General features: G+C 44.1%; 1 protein-coding gene across 1 annotated transcript in view; it reads right to left on the bottom strand.

Moving 5' to 3' along the window:
- The window catches only part of thsd7aa (thrombospondin, type I, domain containing 7Aa), a 134228-nt gene extending 115702 nt beyond the window's left edge, over window positions 1–18526 (bottom strand). Inside the window, exon 1 of the mRNA XM_061760496.1 lies at window positions 18053–18526. Coding sequence (XP_061616480.1) covers window positions 18053–18191 — 139 coding nt within the window. The 5' untranslated portion in view covers window positions 18192–18526. The remainder of the gene's footprint in view (window positions 1–18052) is intronic.
- Window positions 18527–21028: the final 2502 nt, after the last annotated feature.

Here is a 21028-nt window from a genome sequence, read left to right as displayed (position 1 = left end):
ATCCATTTTCTGAGCTACTTCTCCTCACTCGGGTCGCGGGTGTGCTGGAGCCTATCCCAGCTATCCTCAGGCAGGAGGCGGGGTCCACCCTGAACTGGTCGCCAGCCAATTACAGGGCACATATAAACAAACAACCATTTGCACTCACATTCACACCTACGGGCAATTTAGAGTTGTCAATTAACCTACCATGCATGTTTTTGGGATGTGGGAGGAAACCGGAGTGCCCGGAGAAAACCCACGTAGGCATGGGAAGAACATGCAAACTCCACACCGGCGGGGCCGGGGATCGAACCCCGGTCCTCAGAACTGTGAGGCAGACGCTCTAACCAGTCACCCACCGTGCCGATATTCAAAGTTTTATTTAAAACATTTTTTTTCAGTTTTTACATCCATTTTATATCAATTGCAAGTGACCATCCCACCAAGCTGAAAACAATAAAGGGGTAGCTGACAACTTTAACAGCTGCAGATTTGAAAAGGACACTTTTACACCCCACTCCCACCCAACCGCACCACCGACCACCATCACACCTCTGACTCCCCCTCCTGCGTTGACCATCCACAAACAGGATGTGAGACGCATCTTCAAACAACACAAGATCAACAAAGCGGCAGGCCCACACAATGTGTCCCCATCCTGTTTCAAAGTCTGTGCGGACCAGCTCACTCCAGTCTTCACACAGATCTTCAATCGGTCTCTGGAACTGTGCGAGGTATCATCCTGTTTCAAACGTGCCACCATCATCCCAGTCCCAAAGAAACCTGCAATCTCAAGTCTGAATGACTACAGGGCTGTCACCCAGACATCTGTGGTCATGAAGTCCTTTGAACACCTCGTACACGAACGACTGCACCTCAGCGAACCCGACTGTCAAACTCCTGAAGTTTGCAGATGACACCACTGTCATCGGCCTCATCAAGGACGGTGACGAGTCTGCATATCGACAGGAAGCGGAGCGGCTGGAGCTGTGGTGCGGCCGACACAACCTGGAGCTGAATACGCTCAAGACTGTAGAGATGATCGTGGACTTCAGGAGGCATCCTTCGCCACAGCTGCCCCTCACGTTGTCCAGCCGCCTTGTGTCAACCGTCGAGACCTTCAAGTTCCTGGGAATTACAATCTCTCAGGACCTGTCATGGTCTGTGTTTTGGTTTGGGTTGTGTTTAGTTTTGTTCAATGTTTTCCTGTGTTCCATGTTTGTCGTGTGCTCATTAGGTTGTTGTGTCCACCTGTTCTCGTCTACTTTGTGTCGACCAATCAGCTCTCTCTAGCCACTCGTCTTGTCCAGGTGTTCCTCGTTGTCTCGTCAATTTGTTTGTATTTAGTTCCCTGGTTTCTTTCAGTTCTCGTCGGTTCATTGTCGTTGTCACATGTCTTGCCATGTCGTTGTCGTTCAGGTATTTCACCAGTCATGTCTTGTTTCTTGTTTTGGGTTCACTCAAGTGTTTCTTTGTTACTTTGTGTTTAGATTTTGGACTTTGTTAATTTAGCATTTAGACTTTTTCATGATCTTTGTTTTCCTTTGTTTTTGGAATTAAATATTATTATTTTGAGATTCCCGCACTCCTGCCTTGCCTCCCTGCTTCCCTGCAATTGGGTCCACCATGTTCTTGCCTTGCGTTCCTCGCCTTCGCCCTAACCACGTACATGACAGGACCTGAAGTGGGCGACTAACATCAACTCCGTCTTCAAAAAGGCCCAGCAGAGGATGTACTTCCTGCGGCTTCTGAGAAAGCACGGCCTGCCACCGGAGCTGCTGAGACAGTTCTACACAGCGGTAGTCGAATCAGTCCTGTGTTCTTCCATCACAGTCTGGTTTGGTGCTGCTACAAAAAAGGACAAACTCCGACTGCAACGGACAATCAAAACTGCTGAAAGGATTGTCGGTAGCCCCCCTACCCACCATTAAGACAAGGGTGTGCAATATCCTCTCGGACCCTCCGCACCCCGGTCACCAGCTCTTCCAGCTCCTTCCCTCAGGTAGGCGCTATCGATCAATGCAAACTAGAACTAGTAAACATTCCAACAGCTTGTTCCCTCTTGCGATCAACTTCTTAAACACCTGACCTATAATTCCATTACAACAAGCTGGCAATTTTTTTGACTTGAGTTCGTTGTCACATTTCTGTGGGGCCAATTATGTATTACTCGTGCACTCGCTGTAGTTGTCTCGCCATGCTGCACTATTTGCATATACTGGCCACTCATGCCAGAGTAGCATCTGCTCCATTTGCACACTGATTGAGGAGTATCTGCAACATTTGCACAATCAACATTGTCCCAGATTATCGCACTACTCGTCACTTTAAACCGCATACACTCCTTGAAGTCTCAGCGCCCCTTGCACAATGGTCATTGCACCGGACTATTGCAATATTAGTCATTCGAACTGCTCTAAGTGCTAGAGGACTCTGCATCTTTTTGCACAATTGTTTTTTGTCAATGTCTCTGTCTCCAAAGTGTTCTGTAAATTGACTGTCTGTTGTACTAGAGCGGCTCCAACTACCCGAGACAAATTCCTTGTGTGTTTTGGACATACTTGGCAAATAAAGATGATTCTGATTCTGATTCTGATAACCAGTGTTATATTACTGTAGCGGCGGAAGTGTGGACGACTGGTGAGCACATCCGCGTCACAGTTCTGTGGCAATGGGTTAGGATCTGAACAACAGCTTTTCTGTGTGGAGTTTGCATGTTCCTCCCATCCTTGCGTGGGTTTTCTCCAGGTACTCTGGTTTCCTCACACATTCCAAAGACATGTAGGGTGGGTTAATTGAAGACTCTAGATTGTCCGTAGGTGTGAATGTGAGAGTGAATGGTTGTTCGTTTATACAGTATGCGCCCTGCAATTGGCTGGTGACCAGTTGTAACCTGTCTCTCGTCCCTCGTCCAAAGTCAGCTGGGATAGGCTCCAGCACACCCACAACCCTAGGGAGGATAAGCGGTGCAGAAAAAGGATGGCTATTACTGTAGCTTTGTAGCATGGAGGAGTCTTACGTATAATCAACCATTTGTGGAGATACAGTCTACATTGGCCTAATCTATACTACTAATAAGCATAGACCTTTCAGGAAAAAAATTATAAAAATCAATTATGTTATACATGTATCTACAAGTATTAGGTTTTTCATATTATATAATAAATTACAATAATGAAGTTATTTAAAAACTCATTTTATTTCTATAATGGGTGGTTTTATTTTTTGAATTAAAGACAATGTTTAAAACAATTCGATTTAAGCGTAGGTAAATTGCAAAAGATTTTGACTGTTGGTACAATGTTCATTTTCTGAAATACTGTGTAACATTTAACAAGACACACATCTACCAAAAAGTTAAACTTTCGTCCCGTCAGTCTGGAAAGAACATTCTTCCAAAAGTCTTGAGACTCATTCAAGTTGTTTTTTTTTTTGCAAAAGTAAGACAAGCCTTTTTGTTCTTTTTGGTAAGCAGTGTTTTTTGCCTTGGAACTCATGCATGCCATGCATGCCCATCCATCCATCCATTTTCTGAGCCGCTTCTCCTCACGAGGGTCGCGGGAGTGCTAGAGCCTATCCCAGCTGTCTTCGGGCAGGAGGCGGGGTACACCCTGAACTGGTTGCCAGCCAATCGCAGGGCACATAGGAACAAACAACCATTCGCACTCACAGTCACGCCTACGGGCAATTTAGAGTCTCCAATTCATGCATGTTTTTGGGATGTGGGAGGAAAGCGGAGTGCCCGGAGAAAACCCACGCAGGCACGGGGAGAACATGCAAACTCCACACAGGCGGGGCCTGGGATCGAACCCCGCACCTCAGAACTGTGAGGCTGACGCTCTAACCAGTCGCCCACCGTGCCGCCCATTTTTCCCCAGTCTCTTCATTATTGTTGAGTGATGAAGGCTGACGTTCACTGAGGGTGAAGGGTTCACCACTGTTCCATGTTTTCTCCATTTGTGACTAAAGGTTCTCACCGTGGTTCAATGGAGTCCTAAAGCTTAGCTTTGTAACCCTTTCCAGACTGATATATGTAAATTCTTTTATTTCTCAAATGTTCTTTAATTTCTTTGGATCGTGGCATTTAGTTGCAGCTTTTTGAGATCTTTTGGCCAACTTCCTTTTCCTGGACAGGCTCTATTTAAGTAATTTTTTGATTGAACAAGTTTGGAGGTAATTCAGCTTGGGTATGGTCAGTGAAAATGAACTAGCAAGGGGTATGATTACCTTTTCACACAGAGCCAGGTAGCTTTTAATATTTTTTCCCCTTAATAAATACAATATTGTATTTAAAAACTGCATTTGATATTCACATATGTTATCTTTGCCTCATAAATTTGTTTGATGACCTTAAAACACTGAAATGGGGAAACTGCGAAAAAATAAGAATTTGAGAAGGGACAAATACTTTTTCACACGACTGTATAATAGTCTCCTTTGTAAGGGCTGCGTGTGTGCGGCAGTGCGCATGGGCAAATGATTTAACACACTATTCGGTCACACCTCCTGACTCAACAGTCTCCAAAAGGTTATTCTTGTAGCAGTGTGACCAATTGTAAAATAATAGTAACATTTAAATTGGAGGCATAAAATGGGGCCACAGAGGGATAAATTCAATAATATTCTACTTTCAGGTCACACAGACAGTTTTAACATAAACTGTTTGAGAAAAAGGGTTGTTGTTTTTTTTGAAACTGCAAACTCTGGCTTTAATGGTCTCACCACCAAAGTGCATCTCTGACATGTTACAGCCATATGCACCTTGTCGTTCTCAGAGAACCTCAGGCAGTGGTCTCCTGCCGGTGTGCCAGTGCCCAGTCAGGACTAAACGCGCTGAGGCTACATTTCACTTTAAAAAAAATAAATAAATAATAATAATAATAATAAATACTGTGACTTGTTTTGTGTACGAATTGGGCTCTCCAAATAAACTTGCCTTGCATAACTCAGTTATAGTGGCTGGTCATACATAGACCGATAAAGAAGCTATTCTGATGAAGTGTGAAGAAACAGCGGCAGAGAGGTTAGAAGGGCCAGGCTTCTATACAGGCGTAGCCTCAATGATCAGATTGCATATTACAACAAATACTGTCGTGTGGTGTGTGTCTTATGTGGTGTGTGAAAAACAACTGTGCTAAGTGGCTTACAATAATTCAGCGCAGCATGCAGGCCGTTTATATTTTCCTGAACAGTGGTGTGAAACAAATGCAGCGCAAACGTCACTCCAGACCCACGATCATCGCTAGCACACGCACAGTGGCAATCCGAGCTTGAATGGCGGCCTGTACGAGATGCCCTTTTGACATCCCTTTTTCCCTGTGTCGCTGTCTTTCTTTTCCCGCCCTATTGTAAAAAAACATAAAAAGGCATGTTAAATATGATATTTGTATGCAACCTTCATGAGGAGAAGCCATAAAGCGACTGGACTTTACATTACTTTGACAGGATGTGACCTGAGCACTCACAATTCATGACTTTGATCAATTTAAATTCACACGTAGATTTAAAAAAGAGAGATTTGGCACGAAAAGGCTCCACTCTCGGGGTGGGGGCAGGGGGTGCCAGAGAATTCGAATCATCTTTCGGGCACAGGAACTCATTTCGGGGGGCGCTGGCGGGCCATACACACTGCGCATGACATCAATACTAGTGAAAGCACACGCCGCTTCATTTGGTTCTGTATAAAAAGGTATACCGAAGGCGAACAAATATCACATCGACTACTACGGCTCTGATGCACGAATTTTGCAGAGGCTTTCTTTTTGAAAGAGTTCTAGACAGAGCCACTGTTGGGATCCATTTTAGGACATAACGGCATGCATTTAAGCACTTCATTTGAGTTTTCGTGTCCAGAATGACTTTTGGTAATCCCATCTCTTTTAACCGTCAAAACAGAACGCTCACTTGCTGGATGTTAGCGGATTCCTCGGGGCTTCATTTGGTCAAGCGTGACTGGTGTAAATGTGCTTTTCTCTACCGGGGAGCTGTTATCACCCGATAAATTATGCAATGGCTCAGCAGTTAAAAATCGATTTGAAGATATTTTCTGTGTTGTTGAGTTTGGTATTGTAGCATGTCATAGATGAAATCACAAAGAATAAGAATAGACGTAGAGTTCGAGTTTATTATCTATCGAGCTACTTTAGTGGCAGCACGGTGAGTCACTGGTTAGAGCGTCTGCCTCACAGTTCTGAGGACCGGGGTTCAATCCCCGGCCCCGCCTGTGTGGAGTTTGCATGTTCTCCCCGTGCCTGGGTGGGTTTTCTACAGGCACTCCAGGTTTCCTCCCACATCCCGAAAACATGCGTGGTAGGTTGATTGACAACTCTAAATTGCCCGTAGGTGTGAATGGTTGTTTGTTTATGTGTGCCCTGGGATTGGCTGGCAACCGGTTCAGGGTGGACCCCGCCTCCTGCCCGATGATAGCTGGGATAGGCTCCGGCGCGCCCGCGACCCTTGTGAGGATAAGCGGCTCAGAAAATGGATGGATGGATGGATGGATGGATGGTGGTGAGCACTAATAGAGGATGACAAGAAGAGGAAGAAACACCTTGATGAAAAGCTCTTAATGCTGCTTAGGCCAATCCTCCGGCACATTGACTGGATCTCATAAAGCTTCCCGGGAACATGAGTTAGCCAGAGGAAAACAAGCGTTTGTACCAGAGTAGGACTTCTAATCACTACACAACATCATACAAAGCACACAACCTGGTATTCTACCACCATTGTCCTGACAATCCACTTCCTTCTCTGGATAGATCAACCCAAAGCAAACTAATCAGAGGTCCATTCTACATTACGATAAAATAGATCTTACAATTACCAAGTTGAGCTTGGATAATACGATGTTGAATGTTACATTTCCACCCATTTTTCAACCACAGAACACAAAACCTTACAGGTTATCAATTCTGTCTTTTTCTTCCTTTCGTTTTCAGTAATATCTCATGACTTTGTGTGCATCCAAAGTCCTTCAGAGCCGTAGTTATTTCATTTCAATTGTATTTGCATTGTGCCAAATCCCGGTGGCCGACTGGTTAGCACTTCTGCCTCACGGTTCCGAGGACCCGGGTTCAATCCCCGGCCCCGCCTGTGTGGCGTTTGCATGTTCTCCCCGTGCCTGCGTGGCTTTTTCCTCCCACATCCCCAAAACATGCATGGTCGGTTCATTAAAGACTCTCAATTGCCCGTAGGTGTGAGTGTGAGAGCGAATGCTTGTTTGTTTATACTGTATGTGCCCCGCCATTGGCTGGCGACCAGTTGAGGGTGTACCCCGCCTCTGGCCCGAAGATAGCTGGGTTAGCCTCCAGCATACCCGCGACGCTCGTGAGGAGAAGCGGTCCAGAAAATACATGTGCCCAATGCCAATCAAACATATCTCCAAGCCCTTTCTGCAGAAGCATCTGTTACACGACGTCTATCAGACAAGCGCAACATTTTAATTCAACTTTCACATTCAAGAAGTCATTATTATATAGTGCAGGTTTGCTAATCATCATGTGCCATGAGAGATCTTCAGGTGTGCCGTGGGAAATTATCCAATTTCACTTTTAATTGGGCCGCAAATAATGTCAATACAAATAATGTATCTTTGCTCACCTAGCTACAAACCCCAATTCCATTGAAGTTGGGGAATTGTGTCAAAACAGAATGCAATGATTTGCAAATCATCAAATTCAAAATGAAGGAGTCTTTGCGAACAACAAAGTTTATACGTTTCTCCAACTTTGTCTTTGTAGTGTATTCAATTGAGCATCAATTCAAAAGGATTTACAAATAAAACACTGGAATTGGGGTGTGTGGAATTGTGGCAACGTATGGTGACAGGCAGAATAATGATTTGCTCTTATACCAGATAGAAGACGGTTCTGCTTTTAGTTTTTGTGACGTTTATATTTGGTGGAGTCCATTCACGTTGAGCTTGATTTAAAGGTCAAATATGTGACTTGGCTCCATAAAGGCTGGGAAACAGCTGCTGAAGAGAAGTGACTTTGAAAGTAGCAGGGGCACACGCAGACATCTTCGTTCGTTTTCCGATCACGAGCCAGGAGAGAACAGATGTTTCTCACAGTTTGGTGGGATCAGCAAAGGTAACGGCAATATTACATCTTGAAGGAACGGGGGCGTTCTCCGTTACCAGAAGACTCTCTGCCGTCCCTGTCCGTGTATTTTCTGGCAATTTAGATATATTTCCAAATAGAACATCCTCAGGGACAGTCCACAAGAAAGCTTCCACTGATCATACTTTCCTTATCGCAATGCTTTAGACACCAGCAGTGTCTCAAGGATGGCGCAGCTCTTTTGGGACCGATCCGTTCATGAAGAAATGGCCTATACGCAGGGGCAGAATTGCACAGATGAGTCTCAGCACAGATAGATTACCCGACTGACTCGAAAGTTCCTTTTAAAGATAAAAAGAAATGAATTCGGATATGATATAAGATCACGCTGGGAATGGCGCTGTCATTATTGGAGGATTAGCCTGTCAATCAGAGAAAGAAGCCGGCATCGCCACGTCTGCTGGAGTGGGAGGGGTGCCGAGAGCTCATTTCTTACTTTTGGCCATAAAAACTGCAAGTGTGCTTTCAAATGAATGCTAAATAATAACGGATAGTCAGTCAACGACGTCAAACTTTCTTCAGAATTTGAAAACCAATTCTGTCCAGTAAGTATCTGTATATTAAGTTAGCCAGTTCTTAGACTTAGCTAGCAAACCTTAGCTTGATATGATATAAAGGGTCAATCTAATTTGTTTTCGGAGAAATGAGACATTCATTCCTTCTGTCATAATTTCACCAAATAATCCAGGATATGCGCGACCTATTTCCTTTTCGGCAAAACGGGTGAATGGCGAAGGAGAGCAAGATCAAAGATTACAATATTTGATGTTTGGGCTTTGTTTGTGTTTACATCTATTATACAGTATCATATCATATTTGTATAAATAAATGATCTACATGTATTTGCCTTTTGTCCAAAGTCACCAGCCAATTTTAGCAAGTTCGGCTTGCGAACGGAAGGCTCTGTTGTGCTTTTAATGGCACTGTGTGATGATCATTTACAGGCAGAGTGCAAAACGCCTTGCTATAAGATGAAAACTAGTTGTCTGCTCTGCGGCATAGGCGCAATTTTCCACCTCTGCATCCAATAGTGCATGTGATTGACGTGGTAATAAAAAGTTGGGAAATCTTTTGTTTTTAATCCAAAAAATACTATTGCCAGTAATGAATGTTGAATTGTAGCGTCTCTTCAATTAAGACAATGAACGATTAATGTCAGCAAATTGTAATCACGTCGGAAATGCTCTCTACTCATGCATTTGCTCGGCACAAGTTCCGCCTGCGCGCATTCAGCCAATCCACACGCGACCAGCAATGCCGTGTTTTGTCGGAATGAAAATGAAAGTGCAGTAGGTGCGATACGGAGACGCGGAACATTTTGTAAAAAAGTGAACAAAGGGCTAAACAGTCCAAAATTAGAATGACTCCGAAGTGGAAGCATTTGATGAGCGGAACGATCTTTGCTGTGCCTCTCGCGTCAACCGTCATTGACTCTGCATCACGCAATGCAACTGAAAAGGGAGGGAATGTAGCCTTTTGGTTGTTTTCTGCCCTTCATTAGACTGACAAAGAATGAGAAAGCGCTCCCAGGTGATAAAATGAACCAAAGAAATGTGCAGCAAATTGGCCAACTCATCTTTTTCAATGACAATGTGACATCCCCATTTCGGATTTTTTTTTCTGAACAGAAAAAAAGAACTTTCCCTGATTCAGTTTTGTTGTACCAAAATCAACCAATGAATTGGAAAAGAAACAGGCAAAAGAAAAAACACCTCAATCAGAATTTCCCCATGTTATTATGGAAGAAGGATTTTCTTCTTTGAGGAGCTATCGTCCTCCAAACATTTCCTCTCCTAAGTTTGAGTTCAGGAGCAAACCACACAACCTGGTATTCTACCACCAGTGTGACTGTTTTATTTCTTTAAAAGAATGGCTTTTCCCTCATTTCTATATTGCACATTTATTTTTAACCATACACACTGCGTATAACTTCACTTTTAGGCTGGAACAAATTACTTGAATTTCCATTCATTTAATTGGGAAATATTACCTCGGGTTAAGAACACTTCAGGTTACAAACAGGATCATTCAACCAATATGTTCGTAACCCGATGTTCTACTGCACCTATTATAGATAACCTTTCCCCTCACCCAGTGAGTCGAACCCAACACATTCGATTATTGGAGAAAAGTTTCAGAGGCAGCCTTGGTGTTTGTGAGAGTTGGTTCGGGTCTAGATTGTATGATCATAAAATGTCTAAATAGGAAAAAAAAGAGTGATAAGGGCGCTGGTGTTGAAGACAGCAGAGAGTTCAAGAAAGCAATTGAAATGTATACATGCATATGTTTGTGAGATTTCACCTAGGGCCTTCCACTGCGAAGAAGAGCAGCTGGATGAAGCGCTTTCAAACCCACAGACAACAAAGGCTGCAATTTGCCACTTGAAACCGAGAAAAAAAAAATCCCATTTCCACCCGCCCCCGTTATACTTTGACACGACCCGTCACGGCTGTTTTTGATGTTCACCAAGTGTGTTCAAAACAAATAAATGGCTTTAAATCACTTGTGACTGCATCAATTGTGCAAATAGAAGTAAACAGACCTTTCCACGTCCCGAAGCTGCAGTGGGCAATGCGTGAGATGATTTTTCTGTGTGAGTCATGAAATATACCGGGATGGGTTTGGATCAGCGTAGTACAAATAAACCAACTACTCTATAGAAAAAGAGATATATATATATGCAATATGATTTGACATGGCATCATCAGAATAAAATTGCTCAAATGTATGAACATAAAGTGCCCTGCGATTGGCTGTGAAGACAATTTCCAACTTTGGTACAGTTTTTGCAAGACCCCCTGCCTTGAGTTTGACATGTGGTTTACAGTAGAGTGTATTAGTCGCAACATCACCTCCGCTGGTCGCAACCGAGAAGTCCACTCCATTTTGCCTCATTTGCTCAAAGCACCAAAATGTCTTCACGATCAACCAAGGAGTTGCTTGCTACGCACGCCCCTACTCCAAGTCACAAGTATCCCTTCTCTCTCTTTCTCTCCGTGTCAGTCCAGTTCCAAAAGTACACAAATCAAATCCATCAGAGTGGCTTGTGCAAATGCAGAAGTGTACAATGACAAAACAAAACCGCATGATTGATTGAACTAAAATAGTAATGTCCCATAAAACAAAGATAGAGCTCTTCCTTTCTTCTTCTTAAGGATCTGCTCTTTATCGATGCAGCTTTTATCGAGGTCCGTTCCTATTTCTGGCTCCTTTCAGGTAAAATACAAGTATTATGTCAATGTTGCTACAATCATTGACTTTCACGTCCCTCTCGGCTTTTTAGATATACCGGTACAAATTTACTGGATGAAACCCCTGACGCACCAAATACCCCATGCAAGCCTCACTTCTTTTCCACCTCAGAGACCCTCGCCAGGTCATTTAACACTGGATGGTGGTGAAGTGGGGGTGGCATGCTGTGCACGTGTGTATTTCTAATGCTAATGTGGGAGGAGGCAATGAGGACAATAAGGGAAGAACAAAGAGGAGGCCCCGTGATGTGCGGCACACGGACAAGACGAACTGCGACAAAGTGACTGAAAAAAAAAGCCCCCAAAAAGAACAATACAGGGATACATTATTTCAGTGTGTACACCGTCTGTGCCTGAATAGGCTCCCTTGTTTCCGTAAATAACATCAGGCATTGCTCCGTTTTTCAGGATCTGTCAGGATTTGGGTTGTCCTTAAGTCTGAGTGTGAAATTCAAGTGATCAAAGGCAGCCTTCAGTCTTGAAATACTTCGATAGGTTGCATTGACTGAAATGTTTAAGTACGGTAATCCCTCGCTATATATCGCAGTTCACTTACTACAGTATCAGTGCATCGCTGATATTATTATTATGATTTTTTTGTAGGTCAGTGTATTGCAGTTACTCACCCAGACATCTCCGATACAGTTAGCTTTATTGGCTCAATGATTTTAACGGGGCAGCAATAGCTCACAAAAGGTCGATTGGTCTCTTATTCTTACAGAGTCGTCTCAACTCATACAGTTGTTTTGTCACCAAATTGGTTGAGAATTCCAAGAACATCACCAAAAAGTTAGAGTTTCAAATACAAGCCACAGAGTTTTGTATGCCATAAATTCATAAATACCAAACTTAGCCCAACAAATAGCTCATGCTCACACTCATAGCAATATCGACCGGAACAAATGCAAGTAAAGACCGACGTTTAACTTGATTTTCTACAACATCAGTACTGTAAATAAAAACCTCACTGAAATCAAATCTGGCTTCCCATAATGCATTTAGCCTCATACCTTGCCAGGAGCATCAGTGTGAGGAATAAGGACAATGCTTAAGGCAGGAAATTTGTTTGTACAGGATGTGTGATGGTACCAACTTTGGACTCAGGGAGTCGATGGTTCCATTGAGAGGAACGTGCAAATGGGTTTCTCTATTCACATTTTCATTCCAATGGAAAGCGATATCGAATGGGTTGTAACTGCAACTGCAACACTGCAAATCTGCAAACCTGCTCTCTGCTTTGAAGGAGCGGGCAGGAACCGTGACCGAAACCAGATCTTTTCAGCACCTTGGTCAACGAAGCTAACTGGAAATTAGCCTTGACGAGAGAAAACTGTGGTGTAGTATTTGCATAATCCTATCGCTCAAAGTTATTGTGAATAAATGTCCTTTACTGGGCGGCAAGCTGGCTGACTGGTGAGCACGTCTGCCTCACAGTTCGACCCATGATATACATATGCCAAGAAACGATGTACCGTACTTTTCTTTATTTAATTTACCCTATTTTCTTATTTTAAAAAATGGTCCTTTTCTATGTTCAAATAAAGCAATCAAGGAATCCATTATTTGGAGTACATTTATTTCATTTGATGAACACCACATTCAGAACAAAAAATGCCCCTTTGCTGTATAATAACTTCGACGCTAGGGTGGTACCGCATTTATAGATGAAGAACATACAGCACATGGACCTCTTGGATCGAGGAAAGGCCCAGTTACCTCGGAGTACGGTAATTACCGAAATGTGTGCCGTTAGCAAACCTTCAGGGACTGCTGTTGATTCAAACGAGCTATATTTAGTTAGTTATCCAATTATCCATTAAAACAGTCAACAAGAGTCAATGCAAAGAATTCACAGAAATTTAAATAGAAGCAAGAAGAAAAACAAGATTCAAAAGACGAAGGTGTGGCATGTCGGTGTGTGGTGAGTAATAAATCAAGCCTATCGTGATATTTGTTCACGGGGGGAATAAATAGGATTGATATTGATAGATAACGAATATCGACAGTGTATGAAACTGATGATATACATAATATATAAGCACAATACTACACATTGAAAGTCAAAATTGAACTAAGAATTGACTACGCATGTCCTCTACTGTGCAGGAAGCTGATCAGGGATCAGCTGTAAGTGACCTGGATTTCCTTGCCAAGGATTCTGACCTGCTGGCCCGTCGGGCTAAGAGGCTCGACGCAATGGCCGCGACCAACAACATCTGTGTGAATCTTGGCCTTGAGATATACTGACACATTTATTCCACATTTGGAAGGGAAAGAGAGAAGATGAGAACAATTTCAAAGAGGAACTTAAAAGAGATCATACCGGAATCCCTCTTGGTTTTATGTTCCATACTGAGACAATGCATACTAATCCTCTCGCAAAACACATTATACGCAGAGATTACACATGTCACAACAAAACAACTGCATGTGGGTCATTTGCATATAATTTGATCAGTAACGCTAAAGACATGGCCCACTCAATTGCCTTTGAAAAATCAATTATTTTACTGGCAGTTGTTAGCCATCCAAAGGTCATCATTGTTTCGAAGGGGGAACAAATAATTAAAGTCATATTTTTCCAACTTTTAATGACAAAATGAAGTTTAATGATTTGCTGCATGTTTTCTGACTATGCTAATTTCATATTTGGATATACAAGATTTTTTTCCTATTGCTTAATATGCCTTGTCCATGAAAACGAACAAAAATGCATCATTGGGTCTTCAGAGTCCCTTTTTGGGGTTCTTTAACAAATGGTCTGTCACTCCAGCTATCTTTACCGTGCTTGCCTCTGCAGAGTGTTCCGGTTGTTGTCTTCCCCCCGTCTCGTACACACCTGCTCCTGAGAGCATCTTCGCCACCTGAGCCTCGTTCACCCTAATGACCCCTCGCATTTAACCTCCTGTCTCCTTCTTTCTGGTCGCCAGTTCGTTGTACCTTCTCGTCGCGTTCCGGCATTCCTTGTTTCCACGCCACCGACTCACAGTGAGACTAGACCCTGTTCCGATGATCGACCTCGCCTTTTTGCCTCACGTTTTTGGATACTGTTGCCTTTTTTGGATTGCCTGCCCGTGTACCGACCTCTGCCCGTATATTAAACCTCTCTTTTTGAAACTGTCCATTTGTTTCGGAGTCGTGCATTTTTGGGTCCCATCCTCTGTTCCGTTCATGACAGAGAGAGTCTCATTATTGTTATGTACTGCCCTGTAGTACCATTTTGGAGCCTGGATGGCACTTTGCGCCCTCTTGTCCGAGCCTCCTGACCACCTGTTTGTCCCGGATTCAGCACGTTCGGAAGTGTTGCAGTGGGCCCACAACTCTAAATTAACTTGTCACCCTGGCATCACCCGTACTACGCAGTTCATTCAACAGCACTTCTGGTGGCCCAGCCTCATCAAAGACACCCGAGAGTTCTTTCAAGCCTGCTCCGTCTGCGCCCGAGGGAAGTCTTCTCACCGACCTCCAGCTGACTTGCTGCGCCCCCTGCCAATTCCCAGCCGCCCTTGGTCTCACATCACGGTGGACTTTGTTACCGGCCTGCCCCACTCTGAAGGTGACACTGTTATTCTTAGATCGTTTTTCCAACTGTGTCCATTATGTGCCCCTCCCCAAACTCCCGTCCGCCCTGGAAACCGCTAACCACCTTGTCTTACATTTTTTCAAACTCCATGGTATCCCCATCGACATAGTCTCCGATCGAGGTCCCCGGTTTTCCTCTCGGGTCTGGAAGGAATTCTGCAAGGCGGTGGGCGCAGCAGCCATCTTATCTTCGGGGTATCACCCGCAGACCAACGGAGCGGGCCAACCAAACCCTGGAATCGGCACTCCGCTGTGTTGCCGCCCGCAACCCCTCCTCATGGAGTTCCTTCCTCCCATGGATTGAATATGTTCGTAATTCCCTCACCAGCTCCGCTACCGGTATGTTCCCATTCATGGTTTGCTAGGTTTCCAACCTCCACTGTTCGACCTACAGGAGCAGGCGGTGGCAGTCCGCTCCGTACAAGATCACCTCCAGAGAGCCCAGGCGGTTTGGAAGGACGTCCGGGCAGCGCTGAACAGGTCCACGGCACGCAACAAGCAGCTCGCGGACCGTCATCGCTCCCCGACGCCCGAATACAAGGTGGGTCAATCTGTCTGGCTCGCTTCCCACGACCTTCCCCTTCAAACAGAGTCCCGTAAACTCGCTCCATGCTTCATTGGTCCTTTTCCCATCACCAAAATCATTAATCCCACTTCCGTCCAGGTAAAACTGCCACAGTCCCTAAAGATTCATCCCACAGTCCACGTCTCGTTGCTCAAGCCTGTCTCCACCACAATTGTCTTTACCGTTATTGATCAAATTATATGAAAATGACCCATTTATCGCCTACCTATGTAGTCACTCATGTTGCTTTCAACCCTGCCTTAGGAGCAGCAATCGGCAAATAACACATGAATTAAATGCTAATATTACCACTGCGCACTTGATATAGTACTCCTTCCCTTGGCACTTCTGCATGCTGCTGAGAACAGCAGTCTCTTGAGGACCCATAACACCACAACCCCCCCATATTGTTCCTGCGCGACACATGTAGCCAATTTGAGACACACACACACAATATTCTGCTTAAAACCTCCCTTTTCTCATTAAAGATGAGGGACTGAAGGGATCCAGAAGACAGAACCCCCCCCAGACATGTTAATACATACATATTAAGCGACAAATATGTGTCAACATGAGAAATAAAATACAAAAAAACCATTTAGAACCATTTGGCATCAGTACTGTAACTTAATCCTGTCAATGGGCCAAACCATCATGACAAAGACAAGTTCCAATGTACTTAAGCCAAGAGTAGACACACACAAGCACGTCTATACCATATCTAGGTTAACTTTGTCTGGCCAATCCGCTCTGGTTTCTGCACCCTTAATCTCCTCCACTAAATTGACACAGAGGGTGGCACGGCACATAATGCGATAGGATTCTTATTTCTTTGCGTTTGGTGTGAACAATGAAATGGAAAGACGGAGTAGTTGTATCCAAGGTTTTTTGGGGGTTTGTTTAGTTCTTTTTAATCCATTTGTATTTTGGAAGTTTGGTGTTTCCAATGGCAAAGATGTATGACTTTTTTTTTTTTTTTTTCCTGTGGTGAAATGCTATTGATTACTTCAATGTTTTGTTTTGTTTTTCTTCATTTGACAAATAGTATTAGAGAATGGTCCATGAGTATGTTATTAAACAGATCTTAAATACACTGCTGGTGAAATTGTCTGTCAAAATCAGAATGTACTAAAATAAAAAACAAAGCACCCAATTTATGAAAGTAAATTTGTGCATTTGTTCAGTACCGCTTTTATTAAGCGTTGATGAAATGTTTATAAATTGGAAACTAAGTAACAGCAATAGTGACGACCTGGTTGCCAAATATTCACTTTGCACTTTGTATATGGAATTACGTCATTAACACATTACATCCGCTGGGTTATTTGCTAGTTAGAAATGGAAGCGAAGCAGGACCGCAGAATCCGAGTTAGCAGAAAGCTTGCAAAATAGTGACCGCACACTTGATGTTTAAAACTGCTGCAGGTGATTTATCGCTGTTTATTAATTATTGATAAAACATTTATTAACATGATGTTCAATTATTGTATTTCAAGGCAACTTATGAACCCTATCTCTCTTTTTTTTTTTTTTAAATCGGTGCGCACCGGTGAATGGTAATCAAAATATCCAATTCATTTCACATTATCATACCAGCAGAAAGACAACGAATGATGAATGAATGAATTATTGATGATATCTTGGAATATTAACAAGCATGGATTGTATTGATCTCACGCAGGCTGAACTGCTTTAGCATCGATCGGCTGTGGGTGAAACCAGCACATTGATCCGGCACAACGCAGATTAGAGAAGACTGAGATCCAGCTGCATCCAAAAGGGCATAGCCATCTTCACGCGCTGGGGGATCCATCCTCCGACCCCTGCTGCTATCTATCCCTTCCCTCCTCCCCCATGCTTTCTTCCCCTCCATTCTGCTCACTGGAGCATGTATTAGTATTGTGTCCCTCTGACCATGTGCGCCTCTCTCATAGTGAATGAGCCTTGACTGGTGCAAGGCACCACCCAAAACAACAGTGTAATTGTACCTCCCGGCTTCCTGCTCGAAACACAAAAACCCATTCGTGTTCAATCATTCGCCGTCATCCCACTCGTACCTTCCTCACGAAGCAAAACATTCACTCCAGCAGCCCGCTGATAGCACCCTTGTTTGAAATAAAGACACGCGTAACCTCAACACATTGTGCATTTGTCATCATCTGCGCTCGTGTCAAACTTTGATGAATGAATCCAATAGAAGCGCAAGGCTGAGAAGTCCCAGCTGTCGTTTCGGGGAGGTACAGCCCAAAAGACATCCAACCAGTTGTGGGGCACCGAGACATTGAGCCACTGCACTAAATCTCACATATAAGCATCCTCGATAGTAGCAATTGATGTATCCGGTAGCCTGCAGAATAAAAAGCACTGAAACTGTTAGAAATTCAACTTTATGGAAGCCGGTCCTCCTAAAAGGTTTCATTAAAGTGCACAGTACAATCCAAAATATTTTGAAAAATGGCACTAGTGGCACTAAGTTGAACAGCAAAATTTGACCAGAGTCGTAGTGCGTGGATCGTCATTTCAAACCCAAGGGGGTAGACTGCAGAACATACCTGTTTGCCAAACGTACGTGGGTTTAGTTCCCACTGCCGCTTGTGCATCCATGGAGAGAAAGAGCAGCGCTAACCTCCACAGCAAGGAGACCCTTTTCAGCACCCCCAGCTTCCCGACAGCTCTGCCGGCCAGCCCCATGGCCACTGCGCAGCCAGCACTGTACTTCCCGGTGCGGTCAGGACGATCAAAAATCAGAAGCCAAGCCACGAGGTGAAGATGAACTCAACTGTGGGTGTGTGTGTGTGCCTTCTTATGCTTTGCTTTTGTCCACCTCAGTGTCTCCGCGGAGAGGTAATCCTGGTCCAAACAAGACGGAGGACTCCACTTGCTCTTCTCTGTGTCTCTTTCTCTCTCGGCTCCTTAATGAGGGAGAATGAGGTTTGGCACCGATAACACAAGGAACAATAGATCCCCAAAGCCAGCCTGCTGCTGCTGCTGCTGCTGCTGTATGCCGGGTTGATGCAGCACCTCCCTCCCTCTCTCTCTCTCTCTCGCACACCCCCCAACCACCTCCTTCACTCCTACACCCACCCACTGTACTCGTCCTCTTCCTTTCACATCCTCTTTTTCAGATCGACTGACAAACTGTTTTCAACTCCGGTGCAAATAGTAGCAAATGTGTCAAAGTAAAATTTCTATTTTGGAGAATGTGGGATGAAAGCACAAACGCATTTCCGGTCGACGGCTATGTTTTCTCAGACCACATTTATTGAGGACTGGAAAAATGTCATTTTCATATCATTTGATGAATTTACGGGAAAGACAAGGCCCACTTAATTTCCTGTTAAAAATCAATACATTTGACTGATTTGAGTATTTCAATTATTGGCAGTTGTTATCCATCAAACGGTCATAATTGTTTCTAATAAAAAAAAAAAACTATTCTAAATTCATATTTTTTCAACTTTTAATGGCAAAATGTCCAAAATGAAGTTTCATGATTTGTGACATGCTTTCTGAGGGTAGAAAATGCATTTTCCTTTTCCACAAATGCATCCTTTTTGGATGATTTTACAAAGCGTCATTCTTTGTCTTTCCCGTTAATGCCGCTCGGGACAGACTCATTATGTTGTTGCAATACACCAGAGGGCTCTGTAAGCTGAAATGCCAGGATGAGGCAGTCATTTTGCATTCACACAATAGCAGCCAGCAAAGTGAATGGTGTTATGACATCTGAATACAATATGTGTTCAGATGTCATAACGGAATATATACAATATATATTCTTTTCCTTTGGGCTTGTCCCTTTAAGGGGTCGCCACAGCGCGTCATCCTTTTCCATGTCAGCCTATCTCCTGCATCCTCCTCTCCAACACCAACTGCCATCATGTCTTCCCTCACGATGTCCATCAACCTTCTCTTTGGTCTTCCTCTAGCTCTCTTGCCTGGCAGCTCCATCCTCATCATCCTTCTACCAATATACTCACTCTCTCTCCTCTGGACGTGTCCAAACCATTGAAGTCTGCTCTCTCTAACTTTGTCTCCAAAACATCGAACCTTGGCTGTCCCTCTGATGAGCTCATTTCTAATTTTATCCAACCTGGTCGCTCCGAGAGCGAACCTCAACATCTTCATTTGCTCTGCTTCCTGTTGTCTCTTCAGTGCCACTGTCTCTAATCCGTACATCATGGCCGGCCTCACCACTGTTTTATAAACTTTGCCCTTCATGCTAGCAGAGACTCTTCAGTCACATAACACACCTGACACCTACCTCCACCCGTTCCAACCTGCTTGGACCCGTTTCTTCACTTCCTTACCACCCTTGCTATCTCTTCTCCCTGCAGCCTCACTCTTCCCCCACCACCCCTCTCATTCATGCACATATATTCTGTCTTACTTCGGCTAATCTTCCTTCCTCTTCTTTCCAGTGCATGCCTCCATCTTTCTAACTGTTCCTCCAGCTGCTCCCTGCTTTCACTGCAGATCACAATGTCATCTGCAAACATCATGGTGCACTGGGATTCCAGTCTAACCTCATCTGTCAGCCTATCCATCACCACTGCAAACAGGAAGGGGCTCAGGGCTGATCCCTGATGCAGTCCCACCTCCACCTTAAATTCGTCTGTCACACCTACAGCACACCTCACCGATGTTCTGCTGCCCTCGTACTTGTCCTGTATTACATACTTCTCTGCCACTCCAGACTTCCGCATGCAGTACCACAGTTCCTCTCTGGGTACTCTGTCATAGGCTTTCTCTAGATCTACAAAGACACAAGGTAGCTCCTTCTGACCTTCTCTGTACTTTTCCATCAACATCCTCAAGGCAAATAATGCATCTGTGGTACGCTTTCTAGGCATGAAACCATACTGTGATTCGCAAATACTCACTTTTGTCCTGAGTCTAGCCTCCACTACTCTTTCCCATCACTTCATTGTGTGGTTCATCAACTTTATTCCTCTATAGTTGCCACAGCTGTCCATATCACCCTTGTTCTTAAAAATGGGCACCAGCACACTTTTCCTCCATTCCTCAGGCATCTTCTCACGCGCTAGAATTCTATTGAACAACCTGGTCAAAAACTCCACAGCCACCTCTCCTAGATGCTTCCATACCTCCACAGGAATGTCATCAGGACCAACTGCCTTTCCTTTTTTCATCCTCTTTAATGCCTTTCTAACTTCCCCCTTACTAATCATTGCCACTTCCTGGTCCACCACACTCGCCTCTTCTACTCTCCCTTCTCTCTCATTTTCCTCATTCATCAACTCCTCGAAGTATTCTTTCCATCTCTCTAGCACACTGCTGACACCAGTCAGCATATTTCCATCTCTATCCTTAATCACCCTAACCTGCTGCTCATCCTTCCCATCTCTATCCCTCTGTCTGGCCAGCCTGTATAGATCCTTTTCTCCTTCTTTAGTGTCCAACCTGGCATACATGTCATCATATGCCTCTTGTTTGGCCTTTGCCACCTCTACCTTTGCCCTGTGTCGCATCTCAATGTATTCCTTTCGCCTCTCCTCGGTCCTCTC

This window comes from Phyllopteryx taeniolatus, chromosome 21, assembly GCF_024500385.1.
Source record: "Phyllopteryx taeniolatus isolate TA_2022b chromosome 21, UOR_Ptae_1.2, whole genome shotgun sequence".
Taxonomy (NCBI): domain Eukaryota; kingdom Metazoa; phylum Chordata; class Actinopteri; order Syngnathiformes; family Syngnathidae; genus Phyllopteryx; species Phyllopteryx taeniolatus.
The sequence above is the reverse complement of the archived record's forward strand: the minus strand, read 5'-3'. Positions and strand labels throughout refer to the sequence as shown.